At 46.9% G+C, this 20,192-nt stretch overlaps 1 protein-coding gene across 1 annotated transcript in view; it reads right to left on the bottom strand.

Annotated features, from left to right (window-relative positions):
• Positions 1 to 19,805, bottom strand: part of SSH2 (slingshot protein phosphatase 2) — a 48,278-nt gene extending 28,473 nt beyond the window's left edge. The window contains exons 1-2 of the mRNA XM_084219310.1: positions 19,613 to 19,805; positions 1,365 to 1,468 (exon numbers count right to left, since the gene is read on the bottom strand). Of these exons, the coding sequence (XP_084075436.1) occupies positions 1,365 to 1,468; positions 19,613 to 19,668 (160 nt within the window). The 5' untranslated portion in view covers positions 19,669 to 19,805. The remainder of the gene's footprint in view (positions 1 to 1,364; positions 1,469 to 19,612) is intronic.
• Positions 19,806 to 20,192: the final 387 nt, after the last annotated feature.

Raw genomic sequence — 20,192 nt, 5'->3', positions numbered from 1 at the left:
TTCCACCAAGGTCTCCAGACCTCATGCAAATCAGCTGGAGCAAGTAAATGAGGCAAGCAGAGAGACTCAACAGCTGTTTGTGCTGCCTTGCAGAGGTTCAGCAGGAAAATCTTTGGGCTTCCTCAGCGAGCCAAAGCCCAGGCAGCAGTGCCAGGGGGACCCTGGGCTTCAGCAATGGACTTTGGAGAGATTAAACACCAAGACAGGCCAAGAGAAACTTTTTAAAGTCTGCTCACTCGACTTTCGCACTAAAGGACATTTCACTTCATTCTCGACCAGAAAGGCCAGCTTTAATTTAAGTTTCAGAACATTTTCTTTTGACAACTGGTAATTAATGCATCTCACCAAAGCAATTTGGGTACCACTTGTGCTATGTTTGAGTGGAAGTATATAATTAAATGCCTTCTGACTTAAACTTTTTCTATAAATATGTTTGCAAACAGATTTTGAGGTGGCCAGTCATCGCATACATAACTCTGACAGATGCAGAGGTGGATGACAGTCTGATGGTGTCAAAGTACAAAGGGATATATACCTGGAACCAAACCAAATCACATTTTTCCTGGTCATCTTCTAGCAAAGCACGTTGACTCCTGTTCTTTGTTTCTATCTCTGTCCCGTTTGCAAACAACTGAAGGTCTCGATTTATTTTTGTTTCCTGCCAATTGCTTTATGGAAGGTAAAAATCCCCACACTATCTGATGCCTGTGAAACACCACCAGTGATAAAGCACCATACAGCCAATGAAAAAAACCCTACCCTGAAATGTTTGAGTTATGATATTCAGAGCAACTTTTCAAAGAGAATCAAAGCAAAAACACAAATCAAACTTCCAGCAGATAAAGGAGGTAGAATTATAACAGACTCTCTATTACTCACTCTGCTCACACCTCTGAGAAGTCACACTGACTTTGCTTAGAGGTTTCCTCATCCCCAGGTGGAGGTAAGTCTGGTGAGCCTCCTCCCTCTCCTCCATCATAACCAGTTCCTTTCAGATTAGGAAGGACCATTACTCACCCAGTATCACAAACTCAGGCTTTCGCACTGCAGTGCACAAAGGTTTGGAAGGCAATCCTCCCCTCCCTCTCTCATACTGAAATTACAGGATGATATTTTGTGGGGCACTCATTCTCAAGTCTCCATCATGCCATGACTGCTGCCCTAATGTCACTCATTTGAGGATCCTGTTTGAACAGCAGAGTTTTGAAAACTTTCTTTCCTATCAGCATTGAGACTGGCAGGTCAGGCTTTAATACACACATGGGCCAGACAAATATGTGTCATCAGGTGAGAATGAGCTCAAGAAAGCTGAACTCTGAAACAGGAGGGAGCAGACAAGCCCCAGCCATCGATACCTCACTTACCTGCATGTTTGTTGCGCCTGTGACTGATCCTGGGAGTGGATGACCCATTTCCTCGTGGCAGGAAGAGAGCTGCACCTTTCACAGTGAGGAAGCTTTCGCTGATGCTGCAAGGGGAAAGACAAACGGGGAGTGAGGAAAAGTGTCTTGTCTTCAAAAAGGAAAAAAGCAATGAAAGAGACAGGTTAAAAGCACTGAATGCATGCTCTGTTCTTTTGCAATGAAGTGATTTAGACCAAATTGTTCTGTTGGTAAAGAACTTTTTCCCCCATGTAAGTACTGCAAACATTCAAAGCATAACTGAGAACAACACAAACAGAGAAACACTGAAAAGCAGAACATATGCTGGTGCCACTTTGCCTGCAGAGGTGCAACCTGAGCAGTCAGAGGGGATTAACCTATGGCTACATTTTCGATTTGAAAGTCAAGATGACAGATCCACATTTCTAAATGGTGATGAATAGAACAAGCCCACGCATCTGGGTAATTATGGACTCTGTTAACCCTGAGCTTTGTGGATCAGACACAGCTGATGCCCTGCAGAAACAAATGTCTCCCTTCAGCAGTTAGCCAAAAGAAAATTAGTGTACACAAAAGATGAAGAAATCATAAAACTACTCTCTATGAGTTGCATGATGATTAACTCTCAAAGACCTATAAATCACAAAAGCAAGAAACTGTAAATATGCTGTTGAAATTGGTCATCACTTCATTACTTGATTTTGCCCTTTCTGAAGTCACATGAGGAGAGAAGTTTGTAAAAAGGGGCAATGAAGAATTCTCAGGTACTGAGGAACAGCTGGTATTTTAAGGACATCTTCCAGCCCTTCTCTTGCAGATGCACTGGTTTGTGGAAAAAGCAAGACACGCTCCAGATTCTGCAATGCAGCCATCCTGTTGCATACTCGAGGGTTCCTGCTTTTCTCAGAATTGATAAGACAGTCCTAGAGGCTTTGAAGAAAGCCAGAAACAATTCTCTAGTCAACAGGATGGTTGATGAATGTGATAAGACAGGATGGGAGAGTCTCTGGCATCGTGCATCCCAACAGCTCCATGCTTTGAAAAAGATGTTGGCTTGTCCTTCAAGACAACTTTCATCCTGAGCAAGAGGCTAGGAACTTTTTTTCCTTTCTCCACTTAAGCAAATATCAAACTTAGTTAGTTATTCCCTTCCTCTAAGGGATGAGGAAAAGGAAATTAATAGAGTAAAAAGCCCTGCATTATTTGGGGTTGACTGCTTTAGCAAAGGATTTTCTGACTAGATTTTTAGAAGTAAAAGAATTAGAAAAGCTTGTGTTAAAGTTGGATTTCCCCCTAAGCTTGAGCACATTTCTGGGCACCTCTCCATTTTGCTGCAAGGGATATAAAAAATGAAGTTTTCCAAGCTCCAGAAAAGCAGATGCACAGAGCCAGAAAGACTTTTCTCAAGGCTGCAGCACATCCCAATGTTTAGACCGTGCTGTCATACCCTCAGCACTCCAGAGTGACAAAGTTTCTCCCAGAACTTTATTCCTAAAATTGAACCAGATGTCAAACATGCTCTGGATGTTTCAATAAAAACAGAATTTTGAAAAGGAGAAAATCACTCATCCTAAATTAAAAGGGATCAGAGAGTTCTCTATTTATATTTAAGCTAAAACTAAAAAATAGTAAGTTCATTTGACACACTGAACATATTTCCTTAGACCATTCTCACATTAAAAATTTTGACTAAGCCTTTCTAGCTTTTGTTGACAAGTAAATCCTCTCCAGGTTCTCAAGGTACACAGTTTCTTACAGCCTGAACTAGAGAAACACCAATTTATCTTAAAAACACTTAAAAAATAATAATAGTATTCTTAATTATAAAAATAAATTCTCCTCCTCCCATTATAATCTCACTACAGAAGAAAACTGTTAAAAGATGGTAGGCTGCTGAGGAGGAGAAAGAATTCAGCACTCACAGACAGCTTTCACACTGTTAATTTTATCAGCAAAGCCAACCACTAATATTAGCAATCCTTTAGCCTGTGCCTGAGGTTCCCCCAGAAGGTGGAATTAGCAACTATTTTTAGTGGATAATGTAGCATGGAGCTAAGAGGGCCAGGAGGTTAAAAATCTTCTCAATTCCATCACTTTCCCTTATCATCAGCTCTCAGCCACCAGCCTGGAAAGGAAAGAGCAGCAGAACTAAAGAGATTCCCATCAGGTGCATCCTTCCAGGAGGCCACCTTCTCTCCTTAGGCCAGGGGAGCCTTGTTTTGGGCCATTAACCACTGGCTCTGAGTGTAACTTGGTAGGACTAGGGAAAGGGAAAGTAATTTCCCATACAAAGGGCTGGAGCAGCTGAAGAATGTGGCGAAGCAGATCATTCTTGTGGAACAAGGAGGTCAGGCAGGGAGGGCAGCACCTCCCACAGGGCAGGAGCAGGGCAGGAGATGGCCATCAGCACTGCTGGGAGAACAGCAGCCCCATGGAGACAAGAGCCTCGTGCCAAATCCAGCTGTGGGGACACTCCCTGTGCAGCCAAGGCACACTAGTGGCACCTCTGGCATCACCTGCCCTCAATTCCAACCCCAGATGCATCAGTGTCCAGAAAAGAAACCCGTAATACACACACACAACACCAAGCTCTTGGTTTGAGATTCAAGCAGTAAAGAAAATCTTGGGAGGAAAGGCAGCAAATTCATGGGAAAGTCCAAGCAGCTCTAAAACTAAATTCAGCAGATGCTGATTTTGGGGCCTGTGATGCACCACATGGACAAAAAAAGAGCAAGCACTGGCCTGACATCCTCTGTGCCACACTCAGATGGCTGCTCCATTTGGGTCCACCCTGTTTGGACAGTCCCTGCCATGATCTTCACCTAAAGCATCAGGCCAAGATCACTGTCCCTGCTATATAAAGAGAAGGAAAAGGATTCCTTGGGTGGGACACTAACAGCAGGCCCCAGTCTGAGACACTTCAAAACCACAAAAGGTAGAAAAGATGTCTGTGAAAAGGGCAATTAAGGCTCTAAACAAGTGTTGCCATCCACTACTGATTTCACCCTGCTGACAGTTCAATGGCTTCCAAGCATAACGTGGGCTTTGAAATACTTCACAAAACCTGGCTTGCCAGAGCCTACAGGAGCTTCAGGGCTCTTTGAAACACTCTCCTGGAACAGACTGGTGTTAAAAGACACTCAACATGGTTAGGGGAGAAGTTGAGTCCAGGACAGCAGAAGACAAGAAGCCAACTTGGCACAGGTAACAAAGCTGAGCTGGGTTTTATCAGCACCCCAGGCTTGTCATCAGTTGTCTGCACTGCACAGCAGGTTTTTTCAGGAGAAGACTTACTCAGGACATACCTATGAAAGAGTTCCCAATCCTCAGCACTACAGCTGGGGGAAAAACCCCTTCTGTTCCATGTTCACCTCTGCAGTGAAGCAGCAGCCTCAAGGCCACCAGTGATGTGCTATTTGTAATTCCCTGCTCACTGGGAAGAGAACCAGTGCAAGCAGAGGACTTAAGCAACTCCTACAGAAATCACTACTTGTACCAATTTTTCTCCCAGGCAGAAAAGATTTCATAGAAATTGTACAAGCCACATCAGAACTATTTAAAGCCTTTTGCACAAAAAGCACAGACACTGCCCTCAGAAGCATCTGTTTCTAACCAGCAGTAACAGCTGGAAACAGAAGTGAATCTGTGCTCCCTGATGTGCTGCCCAGGGCTGAACTCCTCCTGCACAAGGAAATCACTGCACAGTTCAAACTGAATTCTCATTATGCTACAAAATGAGATCCACACAGAACTTAAAGATGGCAAACAAATAATTAATGCCTTCCCAGATGTTACACTGCACAGCTCCAGTCATAAACTGCAAGCCCAAACACCAAACACTGGTTTGAGGACATAAAAGAGAAAGTGCTACTGGTTTAGGGGCTGTGCCAAAGAGATGTGATAAATCACTGGATGCACTGTCACGACCCCCTGGACAATGCCTTCCAGCTCCCAGCCAGGAGCCAGGTGAATCTGCACCACCCTCCAATTTCCATGAGAAACCCTCAGTCCTCAGTAGAAAATACTCAAAAAGGAACCTTGCTGTTTTGCTCTTGAAACAGCTTCACAATTATAGGAGAGAAAACCTTTTTAGGAATAAGGCAAGGAGGCACCTGAACGGCTGCTGGCAATGTTTTATCCTAATAAACACTTAATTAAGTTATTGAGAGCCTGGGGATGACTTTCCAAAGTCTGCTCTCCTCACTCATCAGAGCAGCTCCTTCCAGCAGGCTCTGTCCTGTCCAGCCCAGCCCTTGGTCGGGCACTTGCCAAGTAGCACAAGCAGAAAGTTGGCACCATTCCCTGACAGGCTCGGCAGGAGAAGTCATTCCATGCACATCCTCCCACACAACGTACAGGACAGGTCAGTGTGGCAAAGGCCAAAACCTCCTTGTGCTGTCACCTCCCCACAGCCATGCCCAAGACACATGGGCACTTGCAAGTGGTCACATCCCCTCACCCTGCTCACCCTAATCCCTAGATGAAATGTGAGATTGAAAAGTGGTGGTAGGGGAAAAGAAAGTATCAAGGTACTTCACATTAGGAATGGAAGTCCACTACCTGTATGATTTACAGAAATACAATTTCTCTTAGTGGGTATTTATTAACCAGAGCCCTGCAGAAAAGAGTGTGAGGCAGCTACAATGGGATTTCAATGCCAAGCCTGGCTCCAGCTGTAGCTCCCCATGACAAGAGAGTTGTGCAGCCCCTCAACAGCCCCCCAGATTTTGTCCTCATATGAGCAGCCAATGCTGCCTTGCACACCTCAGCTGCCAGCTCAGCTCCATCATCTTCCTTTAATCCAGCGGCTGCAAAACTCAAACCAAACCAAAAGGAAATTCCAAGGCTGGCAGGAGTGGCACAGCAGGCACCAATACTTAGCTCATTCCCGAGGTGTGGAAGGAGGGAGAGAGGGCAGCTGGGGACATGTGAGCGAGCTCAGGAGCAGCCAGGACTGCAAGAGCAGCAATTCCCCCGCAGCCTGCTGGGCCTGGCATGGGAGAAGTAACAGGAGGGCAGGCACAGCAGCCTGCTGATTTTTTCAGCACCTCAAGCCACTTCCCTCCCTCTCCCTGCTCCCCTTCTCAAACTGGCTGTTTCCCCTTCTCCACAGGCAGGCCCAGGGCCTGGCATCACACCTGCTCTGGGGGCAGCACTCACTGCCAGCCTCCCACCCTTCACCTGCCCACAAGAAAAGTCCTGGTTAATAAAGCAGCAGTCCCACAGCCCAGGGTGCACCAGCAGCTGGGTGCACAGCTGGATTATGTGCAGCCTAGCAGCCCAGGGCACTTCTCCCTCAAACACCAGATAAAAGCACTGCATTCCTCTAGCATCCCTCCCCAGGGAAGTGCCTCCTTCACCTTCACTGTAGTTTGTTTTTCAATAAACAACATCCCTACTTCCCTTGTTTACTTTTTAAAGCACCTAGTTTAATAACTGCCTACAGTATTAATGAATTAAATAGAGGGAAGCAATGTTTGGCTTCCAGTTTTTTGCTCCTAGGCAAGGGATTAAGGTGCTTGATTCTCTTCACACAGAGGGCAGATCTCAGAGCTGTGTAAAGCACAATACCAGGTACTAATAAAGAAAACCCACCAAAACCATACAAGGAAAATGAAAAGGCAAGGATAACTCGGGATTGCCCTGCACTGACATTTGTATTCACAGGGTCAGCTGGCAGCAAACACAGACAAACACAGGCTTCCCTCATACCCAAACCAGAAACAAACTCAGTGCTGAGCAAAACAAGGGCCACAACTTACCAAGAAGGGGTCAGTGACACTGTCAGCAGAGGTGACACCACCGAGGGCAGGGAGAGAAAAGGGAAGTGGTTCTCCACCAAAGGCCATCTCTCACCACTCAGCACTTTTGCAACTTAAGAAACAGCCCAAGGAGAAAAACAAACTGAGCGTGGGAACCCACTTGGGCCCAGAGGTTTGACGCAAACTGCATTTTTAGCAACATCTGCATTTGTGCCTTTTTTTTTTTAAAGGAACTGTCTGCAGGCACTTCCTCTGCTCCAAGGTGGGGCTCCCTGGAGAGAGAACTCAGCTTCCATGACACAGACAGGCATCATCATAGAGAGATCTGCAATGCCAACTGTTATTCATCCACATGAACTTACCCACTGGTCCCTTCTCACTAGCACCAGGTCACCTTTTCCCTTGTTTTGGGCTCCAGTACGGACAACTTCTGAAACCAAACTAAGACAACTGGGAAAACTCAAGTTTGCCAGAAGACAGTCAAAGGAGAGGATGGATGGGTGTGAATCTGAATTCCAAAGGACTAATTTCTTAACCTTCTTCCAAGCAAGGAGAGAATTTCTGCTGAATTCAGAGAGGGTACAACTTACCAAAGGGAACCCTGAAGACCACGGCTGTGTGTGCAAGTGAAGAATAACTGCTTCAGGTGCATGAAACAACCACACTCCGACACAGTTTCAGAGACAGGCTCAAACCAGCCTCCAGTTATCCCACCAGGCTGTGGGGAGCTTTGATACCCACTCAACACCCAAGTGAGTTACAAGTCTGCAAGTCACACCCACTGCTGGAACCAACCATGACATGCCACCAGATCATTCGAACTGAGCTCAGAAATACCTTTGCGAACTGGGGCAGCTTGGGTATGCAGGAGAGAGCAATGGCATCCTTTGGAGACTGCACAGAAGACAACAGCTCTGGGCTGAGAAACTTATCCCTGCCAGAAACTCATCCCTGCCTCGCTGCCAGCGAAGGGAGCAACAACAGCTGCTGTTTGCAGCCCAAGATTTCAGCCCACGCAGCTGCGACAGGGCTGCACTGCGCCGAGACAGCCCCAACCACCTGCAGCATTCCTCTGCCTCCCTGCCCCGAGCCTTGCTCTGCAGGGCTGAGGTTCACACTCACATCCTATGTATTCCCTCAGAGGCAGGGCTGGGATTTATTCCTTACAGGCAAAGGAAAGCAGGCTGGGTTTTGTTTTAAGCTGGTCAGCATTTTATGGTGTCTGATGGAAGTGAAAGTCCATGTGGGTTTCCTGTTCCCCTCATACTCTTGGCCTACAGATGAACCAGCTCAACAAACCCCTAAAGCTCAAGCAATGCAGGCAGAGCCCTGGCAGGGACATCAGCTGCCTCCTCACCACCCAGCCCTGTGCCCAGCCTGCTGCTGGCACCTCCAGATTGGGTTTCACTGGGCTGCTGCTGAGCGCGTGCTCCTACAGTAACCCTGACACAGCCCTCCCTGCGCCACCTCGCCGCCCAGCCTGTCCCCATGGCCTCTGCCAGCCCTCAGCAGCCTCGGGAGGGAGGGAGGGAATGAATGTCCTGGTGCTGAGGCTGGGGAGAGGGAGATGTGCTGAGCTGAGCTGTGGGTGTTGTCGCTGTTGAGCGGCAGTGTGGACTGAGGGGACACCCCGCTGATGACAGATCACCAGGTAATGATTTATTTCAAGGAATATGAACCTGGGCACAGGTTGTAGGATCACCAGGGCAGTGAAGAAGGAAATTAAGCAGGAATGATTTATCACAGACTGAAAAGGACCCATTTTCCATGCAGCACAAATAGCAAAAAGCTTTACTGCCATCTCCCTGGCTATGCAGCACAGAGGGAGTCCCAGCAAGGCACGTGTTGGTGGCCCATGTTCAGCCTCTGAGGCAGCTTCAGAGAATCCATCCAGAGAGAAAGAAAAAGATTCCAAAAAGCAACAGCAAAACAAGTTGTGCAAACAAAGCCCTGATGTCTCTGGAATTTGAGACTGAAGATATGCACAAAATCGTTCTTCCTGCAGTCCAAGCACGAGCACGGCAGTTCACGGACTAGGAAGGGGACGGCTAACACAATTAGGATGCTGATTAAGAAATCTGGGCACTTGGTGTTTACAGAAGAAATTTGATTCTTTGCACTTTTTAAAGCAAGAGACCCAGACCGGAAGAGAGACCATGAAAGGAATTTGTTTTACATGATAGTCCCCAAAGGCTTCCAGGTCTCCAAGTCAAGACATTCCCAGATGAAAGCTCTACATGACATTCTTCTTGTGCCATATACTGTTTAAACATCCTTTGGGCATTTTTAATGCATACCACTGGGTTCATGGAGCAGGACAGCAATACCCAGGAGAACACTCCACAGTGTTTCACCACCACATGCCGTGCTCTCACCAGCTCAGCCTGCCCAAAGTGAGCCAGCTGCTGTGGTACCAACAAAATGCTTTCACAAATATGTTCTTAGAAACACTTAAATCAACATCAGAAAACTTCCTAGGGATAATCTACCACATCAAGGAACAGAGAAAAATAACCACCAGCTTTTTGATTAGTTAATCCTCAGGAAGAACACCCCTCTGATTGACACATACTTATCTTTTTTCTCTCCTAATTAAAGCAGTCCATGTTGATTATCTTTAAACCACACAGTAATCTCCTCTGCCACCAGAGTTTGAAAGCATTGCCTTCATACACAGCACGTTTCTTTTTAAACCTTAAATGACAGCTGACAGACCCTCCAGCAGTTAATTAACAACCTGGTCTCTCCCCACTACGATTAAATGCATTTAAGATAAGATATTTTATAATAAATTTTTATGCCAATCTCCCTGCATGTCACTGTCACAGACCTGACCATGTTTGGCCTGACTGGCAGTGTCCCACAAGAAGGACCCATCTGCTTTAAATACGACTGTAACACCAGTGACAGGAGACACACCGAGGTCAACTTACTGTCCCTCCCTGCCACAGCCAAGTCCAGGCTCCCCTATATTTAGACAAAGAATGTCCAGCACTTTACAGATGAAAGGAGATCACTGACTTGCCTGAAGCAAGGCCAGTGCTGGCTGCCTCTCTGAGATGGGTGTGACCAGAGGTGACAAGTCCCGGCACCCGTTCAAGGCAGAGCACCCGGTGTCCCCACTCCCTCCCCAGCAGCCACAGCTCCCCCAGGCACAGCCCCAGGATGTGACTGGTCGAGGAGGATGCTGCTCGGTGTTTTTCTGGTCTCAGAGGTTGTGGCCAGCACTGAGCATGGCTGTGGCCAGCCAAGGATCAGAGCTCCTGTGGTCAGCCAGGGATCAGAGCTCCTGCTGTCTTGAGAAGCAGAACTGTGCCAGGACTTGGCTCTGCAACCACCCCAACCAGGGCATGGCATGGAGGAATTACACTGGGGAAGCTGCCTGGCTCTGATCACAGCCTTGTTGGCTGCCCTCAGTAAATACATTAACAGACCCCTGTAAATAGAGCACCAAAACAAGGACCACTCTGTCTCTACACAAAGAAATCAATGCTGAATAATAAGCCTTTTCCTCTTGCTAAGAAGAAGCAGATGCTTGTTTACCAAAAGCATCAAAAATCATCAAGAGGCTGTTGGATTTGACTCATAAAAATATAGAAGGAAGTTATTTGTTCAGTATTTTAACTTCTGCAGCACTCAGCACTTTCAATTTTCCCTCATTCTTACTGCATCCTCCCCATGCAATGGTATTTGATCCCTGAATGACAGTTTCCAGCAGGAACAGTAAAATCGGTTTAGGAACGACTGTCCCTTTAGATTAGCAAAAAGGACAGTCAGCAGTAGCCAGTGATGTGAGATGGTTTGTGGGCTGTTTCACAGAGAACTGCCACGTGCCAGGTTTCTTTCAATAGGTTTCAATTTGAAACTGGAAGTCACAGGGAGCTTTACCTCTTGTGATGATACAGCCAGTAACTGGGCCATTGATCTGCTCCTCCTTGCAAATAACACCAGGGACTTTATTTTAGGGAACAGGGAGGCCACAACTAAGGGAGTACAAACTTAAATGTGGCTGCAACTAGTAACTTGAAATTTTAATCAGCTAGAAGTAAAGAATCATCAAAGACAAAGGATCAGGAACATTTTATAGTTGGAATAGTTTAATCGATTCTGTGCCTTCAAACCAGGGCAACACTCAGGACAGTTCCTTGCACAACGCAAGGTCAATACAAACTTCAGATTCAATTTAAAGCTGCAAACCAAAGAAGCAACACAGCTTTACTTTGGGTTCAGTGACCCAGCACTGAGGGAATGGGGTAACAGCCTGGAGAGACAAGGCTGCTTGTCCCCAGGAGCTCAGAGCAGCACTCCCAGCACACCTACCCTGACAGCAGCCACAAAAAAACCACTCCAACATCCTGCTGGTGTGACAATCAGCCTCCGGAGCCATCAGGAAAAGCTCTCCAAATCAGACCATGAGATATAATTATGATCCAGTTCAAAATGCAAACTCAGCATCACTTTCCCATCCAACTCTTCCCCCCGCGGATGTTACAAGTTCTTCCTGGAGACAACATCCCATATGACTCTGCTTTTTCTTTTGGTGCTCTGAATAGGGATCAGCTTACCAGGAGTCCTTTACTGCCGAAATAATTTCCATTAATCACTCACCATACAGCACTTTAAACAGAAGCTGACAGACTGTGGGATGTCTAACACCAGCACAGCATCTCCCAACTAAAAAAAAAAAGCTGAAACGAAGGGCACCTTAAGAGGCAAAAGGAACTGGGAGATTCTAAACAGGAGACACGAAAACTTCTTCAAAATGTTCCTAAGAATTGAATTGTTTTTATACAGCTACTTTAAATACAAGCAGGGAAGCAGTAGTGTGAACCATCCACTGTTCATGGTATCTGCTCACAAAAAAAGTAAATTAAAGGAAAAACAGTAAAGTGCTCCCTTTGAAGCATCACCATGCAGTTTTGCATTTGTGATTTCTCAGCACAGCTGCAAATTAACCAATTCTTTTAGCACCTTCATGCAACTTTCAGGGGGATGTCAATTCTTTACTTCAAAATGCATATAAAGGAGTTTTTAACTCAACATAAAAACCCTGCATAGTTTTGCTGACTAAGACTCAGACTGGAAACACATTAAATAAAAGTTTTATTTTACAGGAGTTTGAACTCAGAAGAGTAGAGATTCCAGATGTGTTTATCCCTGCAAAAGTCAGGTGCTAAATTTCAGCAGAATTAGCACTTTAAGCAGTTTGGCAGCCAATTTTCTGTGGTTAACTCAGGTCTTCGTATTTCCTAAAAGCATAGAAACCCCTTTAAAAACCACACATTAAAGTAGAAAGACCATCAGAATACTAAACACTGCTATGTACCACAGAACCAGCGAAGTCTCTAACAAGAACACAGTGTACTTTAGGAAAAGGCTCTTAAACAGCTTTTTAAAAGGCTCCAGAATAGATATTTGCTTAATTTCAAGCTAGAGAGCCTCTCATAGAACATTTCATTATGTACTTGAAGGAACTAAGGACAAAAGAGTCAGGAAGATTACAGCAGTGTCAAGGTTTTGCTGGGGACTGTGCTGGGAATCTGGGTGGTGTCCTGGTCCACCTCCTGACCCCACTTCCCAAAATGCAGCTCCTGGGCTGGCTCAGACACCCCCACACACCAGTCCTGTTCACACACACGGGGCACAGCATCACCCACCTCTGGGGTGGGTATTTGTGTCACCCCCACTTGCTATCAAGGTACATGGATATTCCTCTTTTTCTTTCTTGCAATTTTCTCATCATGGCAAACTAACAAGAAGGCCAGAAATGGTGCTGACAAACTGTTTGTTTTTATTTAGACTAACTGTCTTTCAGTCTTTGCGCCACAGAGGAATGTGGCTGCTCCACTCTGCATTTGTTTTTTGATTTCTCCATCTCTTTAGCAAAGCAAATAAAGGGAAAAAAAACAACAAACCAACCCTAACAATAACAACAACAAAGCCAGTGACAAGCTCTTCACACACCACCATGCAATGAGCCCTTTAAAAACCCAAACAAACTAAACAAACAAAAAACCCCAGTAAAACTCCTCCCACAATTTGGGTTCATTTTAATTCAGTATCGAGTTGCAGAAAGCAAGCAGGAAACTAACAGGAGGACAAAAGTAAGACTAATGGTAGCTTTCTACACCTTAGTGCAAACGGGATTCCCTCTTACTTTGTAATCTGACCAAGGTAAATTTAGCATTTGCTAATCAAAATGACCCTACTCCAGTCCCACCTGCCATTTGGAGTCTCACAAAACACCAGCAATACACCCAGAACAGAGCTGCCCGTGCCTGTCAGCTGCAGGTGCCTGAGCCAAGCCACAGGTAACAGCCCTCTCCAAAGCATCCAGTTGGGATTCTGGAGGAAAAGAGGCTGCAGGGCAACAAGAGGCTCAGAGAAGCAAATTTATTCTCTTCATGCTGGCAAACAAATCACAGGGAGTGAGGAAATCCAGTGCAGTATACACAATAACACCACAGTACAACTCCAAGCTCAACTCAACAGGGGTCCCAGTCCACCCTGAGCACCTCCAGACAGCTCTGGACCTTGGGATGAATTTCCTCTGATCCACCTGGGTGCCTCCACTGAAGCCACACTGCAACAGCCAGATGTCACAGATCTGTGCTCTTCCAGGGAAAAGCTGGAAGTTTAACAGTGCAACCAGACCCCAACCTGTGGCACCCCCGAGGAGATCCCGGGCAGGAGCCAGCCCTGCCTGCTGGGACAGCATGGAGCTCATTAAGCCATTGTGAGAAGTGTGTGAACAAATGAAAGAGTTCGCTAATAAGTGACAAAGATCATTTGTTTAAAAGAAAGGACTAAATCATTTCTGGTTCAGCAGTCTGGATTTAGCCTACTTGTAACAAAGGTGTTTTGAGGAAAAGCACTCTGCTTAAATGGCTTATTGCAAGTAAATCAGAGAGGCCAAAGAGCTGAACACGATGTTGATGAGGGGCAGATAAGTACTGGATCAACAGGAATATGCACTGAACAAGGAGGCTGTCACCTCAATATAATGGAAGTGCCCAAATTTATCAAGTTGCCAACGCCAAAAAATGCCAATCCTACACTGAGATCTTCCAGGTTGGTTCCTATGTCACTCTCAGCCTTCAGCAACTCTGGGACTTGTCTTTTGAGTTTACCTTTACAGGCATTTCTTCTCCCCAACCTCCCTCATCCACAGGCTGATGTCCTTGAACCAGAAAGCTGCTGTCTGTCACAAAACACTTGGTTAATCCCACACAGCCCAGCATTAGGTGGCTGCAGAACAGCTCTTGCCAGTCTGCAGCTCCTTCTCAAGCTGCTGGATTCAAGCTCTGGCCAAGCTGCACGTGGAAAGCAAAGGGGTGGCTTTGGAAAACTTCAGCAAAAGCACAAGTGTTTACTATTAAGGACAGGAGTGAGTTTTGCTCCCTGTGCTTGTGAAAATTTAAGTCTTCAACCAGCTGCTATGAAACACCATTGCTGGAAACTCAAGTTGCAGATTTGCTCTGTACACATTACATATGTTACACTGGAGAAAAATATTTGCTGAACTAGTTTTAAGCCCATACGGGCTGATAATTTAAATGTTGTTTGTCAGACCAATACAGGGGAGACAGCAGCACTTCAGAGTCTACTGCAGAATGGGATGCAGAATTTTAAACTTTCTCTGATCCCACAAACACTAGTCAGAAGCAACTGTCAAGAAAGTTAGCTTGAAGTTGTTTTAAAAACAACGAAGCAATATTTTAACCAGGAGCTCTGTGATAAAGGTGCAAGGACGTAGAGCGCTGAAAAAAAATCCCAGCCAGCTATTAACTGGCCCCAAAAGGGTTTTTTCTGCTGATAATCTCACTGGGGTCCTTCTGCTTTGTGGTCTTTAGAAAAATCCCAAGCATTTCCAGAGACAGGAACATCTGCAGATGTTTCAAGACAACACAATCTCAGAGTCAACTCTACCATTTAAATCCTTTTAAAACATTAATTTGGCAGCCCAGCAGCGTGGGCTTCCTAACTAAAACATATTGCTCAAAAAGAGTGCTGGTGTGGGGGGTTTGTCCTTGAAACACTGGTTTGTGGCTCAGGTTTTGATTTGATGTCTGATAACCATCTCTGTCTCTCTTCCAGCCCTTACCAGGAAGGATCAGTGAGACAAATACCCACAGCTTCCAGGGGAATAAAAGGAAAAGCCAAACAGGAAAAGTAATTATGAACAATACAGCCCTGGCTTGGTTAATGATCAACTCTGCACAGACCATACCACTTTTATGCAAATACCACAACCTATTTGAACAGTTTTCAGTAATCAGTGGGTAGTAAGAGGCCTCTTAAGCACTGCGTTTGTTTCGTCACAAGCAGCAAAGAAATAAAGATGAGAAATCTCTGACGACTCTGCTCTGTCAACAGGAAGCCCATCCACTGTGCAGGGTGAGCTCAGCTGCGTGGAGGGGTGGGCAGGAAGGGTAAGGGGTCAGGTTCCCCTCCCTGCACATTCCCATCACATCCCTGATGGAGTACGAGGCTGTCTCCTGCAGCCCTACAAACCCCGAGCACACAATGCACACTTGAATGGAGAAAACAACTGCTGCAGTCTGCCCTGATCCTACCAGGCTCTACAAGACATGAAGGGCTCATCAACCACTTTCAGTGTTTCAAGCACTGCCAACCAGAGCAACCCTCAGCTCTTAAGGCAACTTCAGCCAGAGTTGACAGTGCTAACTGGAATGACTCTGCTGATCTTCCAGGCTTTTTGCAGCAGGGTCCAAGCATCTCCTCCTTGGCTCTTAAATATCACTGACTCTCAGCACAATGGCAAAATACTCACAAAGCTACAGTGCTTGACAATGGCACAGAAGCAATTAAAGATTTCCAATAACATGCTGCTCAGAGGATTGCACTCTAATTGCTGAATGGTCAAGGGTTTTGGCAGCAATAACATTGTAAAGAGATAAAAAGGTTGTAAGGCTTCCCATACAAGAAATAAATAAATAAGCAGCTCTCCAAAGAATGGCAAGAGCAGCCACACACCTATCCAAGTTCCGGACTTGGCACTCGGCACAATTCAAGATTAGGTGATCATGAAATTTCCCACCATAAAGGCCACGGCCGTGTGACAGAGGAAAATGAAAGGGGTGGGGGAGGACAAAGGGCCAAGCAGGTTATATAGCACAGAGGTGGCATCACAATGAGCCTGAATTACCCAGTGCTGCCATTTACTGTACAGTTTGTAATTACCTGCACAGCCTCTGAACTTCCTCTTACACTGTCAAGTGTTGTTTCTTCACACTCTGCACACAAGGGCTATCACTTAGAAGAAAACTGATTACAGGAGAGAGCAACAGGCTGCTCAGGCAGGTCTGAAAGGACATTTTGTATCTACTTATCACGGAAAATAATTCTGTTTAACTTCTTGGGTGTATTTTTTACCCCCTAAGAGCTCCACCATAAACTCACAATACTGTGAAGAAAGTGTCTACTCCTGTTCCTTCTTTTTTCCCCCTCAAAGTTTAAAATACATATAAAAAATGAGTTAACATCTTATAATAGAAAATAGACTGGTATGAGGCAAACACAAGAACCATGGAAAGCAGTGAGCCGATCTGTGCTTTTAGATCCATCTGGCTTTTTTGGAGGATGAAGGAGTAAACAGGGGTGCTTCAACATGTGCTCAATCTCTGCCCAGGGAGGGCTCCCACTGCTGCCTGGCAGAAAGGAAGCCAAGGCAGAGTCAAAAGTATTTAAACACAACAAAAAAGGCTTCAAAATGCCAGAGAGATGCAGGCACCAAAGGAAGTGGTCAATCCTCAGGTTCTGAACAAAGGCTGAGCATCCCTTTGCACCTTCTTGCCCTGCCAAACACAGCCTGGTAAAACTCACACAGGAAGGATGTGGCACAGCAAAAGTAAGAGCTGGGTTTTCTCAAACCCCAAGTGAGTGCTCTGATGGCTGGGTCATCCTGCTTTGTCACTGAGATAGAGGAAAAGTGGGTGACAGAGGAATCTGGCATTACAGAGAAACTTGGAAAAGCCACTTCAGGGACACCAGCAATGAAATGAATAACTCAAACTTGGCCAGAGGCAAAGGAAGCAACTGCAGGCAGGAAGAACTGATCCATGGCAATGCCTCCAGGTTTCTCGTCAAAAACTCTTTGATATTTGCAGACTCTCTGAAGCTTTGCTTTTTTCTTTCTATCTTTCCTATCAGCTGCCTTAGAGTTTTAATAGACCAAAGTAAATTTTGAATCCTACACACAAATAAACTAGTAAATCAGCAGAATTCCCCCTAGGTTCAGTGAGAGCAGCAAGACTTTCTGGAACAAGTTACAACTATAGATTCTGAGCATTCTGATAAACACAAGTCTCCCGGACATTATTTGAATCCTTGTGAACCTGAAATGAATTAGACCCAGACCAGCTGACTACATTACTGGCTAAAAGCGTCAACACAAGAGTAATTTCTGCTGATCTCTGAAAGTCAGAGCTGATCAGCCAAATACATCTACTAAAGAATACACTGAAACAGAAGTTTCTGATAATGTTTGGGTCACCCCTGCCCTTCCCACTCCACAGAGAACACATTTTTAGCGTAGCAAACAACTAAATCTGGATTTTTAGGTCTTGTCCATGATGAAATAAGGACATCCAATATTAATCAGCCTTTGTGAAATTGTAATTAGGAGCACAAACTTTAAATGCTGGCCTTTACTAGGCCAGCCTGAGAGCCACAGCACCATCCTGATTGAGAACACTAGCAAAATATTAATCCAGCACTCAGCCCTCTGAGAACACTTCTGCGTGGGCCAAAAGCTCTGTCATTCTCATGCTTATTAATCTTCCCTCACAGGAGGCAAAGGACAGCGTAAGCTCCACTCTGATAACTCCGTTATCTCTCTCCCCAGAAAAGGAAAGGGTGGTCCTTCCAACCAAGTGGCCATTTAAACCACCACGAGGCACTTCGCTGCAGGGATCCGTGTGACATGTGACGGAGGGAGCAGAGACGAGCAGCATTTCCCCTTTCTTCTGATCCCTTTCTGTACAGTCTCTAGCCGTGGGTTAAGTGTTTGAGCAGGGGATAAAACAAACACCTTAAAAGCACTTAAATTGTTACCTGGCTACCTACTCTAGCTCGGTAAATCATCCCGAGCTCCAAGGAAATGTTTCAGCCCACAGTATGTTAGGTTTTCACCACAACTCCAGAATTACTGCAACTTCCCAAAGCCCAGGGCATATACAGTTTGCATCATTGCTTTGGAAGAAGAGTTTAGGTACATCTCTGTTAAACCTACATTATCAGCAACCGCAGGGAAAGCCCTGATTGTTTACAGGCAACACTGCAAACGGAAAAAATTACTAATTACAAACATTTTGGGTTGAATATGAGACTTAGCTGAACTGATTACCAACTGCAGCATTGATTGCTAGCGCTCACAAAAGAAGGCACAGAGTCCTGGGACTCATTTCCATATGAAGCATAAGCAGAGATATCTACTAAAGACTTCCAGCTGCAGTTCTAGCAGGAGTTTCTTGCGACAAGAACACAGTTCCAGGTGGGACCCAGCACTTTATCTGTAAGCCTTTCATGATGCTTTCAAGAGATAAAACAATCTGTTGGCTTCTTTAAAGAAGTATCAAGCATGGCTAGACCACAGCGACTATCTCTCTGAACGCCTTATCTACCACCCCATAGCTGCCACTTCCCTCCTTAATCCTTCCAGCCAAACCCCACGATTCAGGCAGTGGCTGTTAATTGTTTATAAATTAAATGATTATTCGTATCTGCATATCAAAGGCGGGGTGGGTGAAGCTGGAGAGACTGATTTTCCATGCGGCTTAGTTTGGGACACGGAGACACGGCACTTCAGAGCTGCCCAAGACTGACAGTACCTAACAACTGGCAGCAGCGCACGTCTCTGCCTTGTGACCCGCAGGTGCTGAGTTAAGGTCTCAGACCTGCTCCTGTGGCTGCGCCCTGGGACACCCCAGCCCCGCAGCCCCCCCCTGCCGCTCTGCGATAACCCCAGATCAGATAAGGGGCTGATCTCTGCTTCGAGCCCAAAACACGGCCAATGGATGCGGGCCGGGGATCTGCAGCCCGCTGTCAGCGCCCAGCCTGCCGGGGGTCCCGCACGGCTCCGGCGGCAGGAAGCGCAGCCCTGAGCTGCCCGGGCAGCTCCCGTGTTACACCGAGAGAAGCGCTCGGATGGGACTCGGAGTAGGGAAAAAAGAGAATAATCAGGGAAGTGAGCGGCGAGGGAGCAGCAGCTGCCGGGCGCTGCCGGTGCTTATCAGCACTTGCACACTGCGGTGCCGGCCAGGGGAAAGTTTGCCCGGAGGTTTGGCGGCGGAGCGAACTACGGGGAACGGAGGGGCGAGACGAGAGGGGAGAGGGGGGACAGCGGAGTGAGCGCAGCGCACGCCCGGGCAGGAGGAGCCGCCGGGAGCCGGGGCAGGCGGAGCGGCACCGGGAAGGGGAGTCTCGGCGGTGTGTACCGGTACTCACAGCTGGGCGATGGCGCCCTGGGAGATGACGGCGTTGTCGGAGAAGTAGGGGATCATCGCTCCCCGCCGCGGCGGCCGCCTTGCCCCGCGGCATCGGCACCGCCGCTCTGCCCCGCGCCCGCCGCGCCGCCCCCGCCGCGCAGGCGCGGCCCGAGGGCGGAACCCGGATAGGCCCCGCCCCTGCCCCGCCCATACCCGCACGTGGCGGCGCGGGGAAAGGGAGGGGACACGCGGGAGCGGGACACGCGGGAGCGGGGTGGATCAGGGACACATGGAACAGCGACAGGCGGGACCGGGACACATGGAGCAGGGACAGGCGGAACCGGGCACATGGAGCAGGGACAGGCGGACGGTCCGCCCCGCTCACGGACCGGGGTTCAGCTGCCGGTTCCCCCGGCGGGCGGCAGCGAGGGACGGGGCACAGCACCGCGCGCGGGTGCGCTCAGCTTTTCCTTTCCCTTCCCTTTTCACTTCCCCTTTTCGCCCCCTCCTTTTTTCTCCCTCAGATCTAGCCAGCGATGCTGCACGCCCTGCAAACGGGTTTGATGCAGCACATCAAACGATGTTTTGCAAAAGGCAGG

Source organism: Fringilla coelebs (assembly GCF_963513975.1).
Source record: "Fringilla coelebs genome assembly, chromosome: 20".
Lineage (NCBI taxonomy): Eukaryota > Metazoa > Chordata > Aves > Passeriformes > Fringillidae > Fringilla > Fringilla coelebs.
This window is presented reverse-complemented; position numbering and strand designations above follow the sequence as displayed.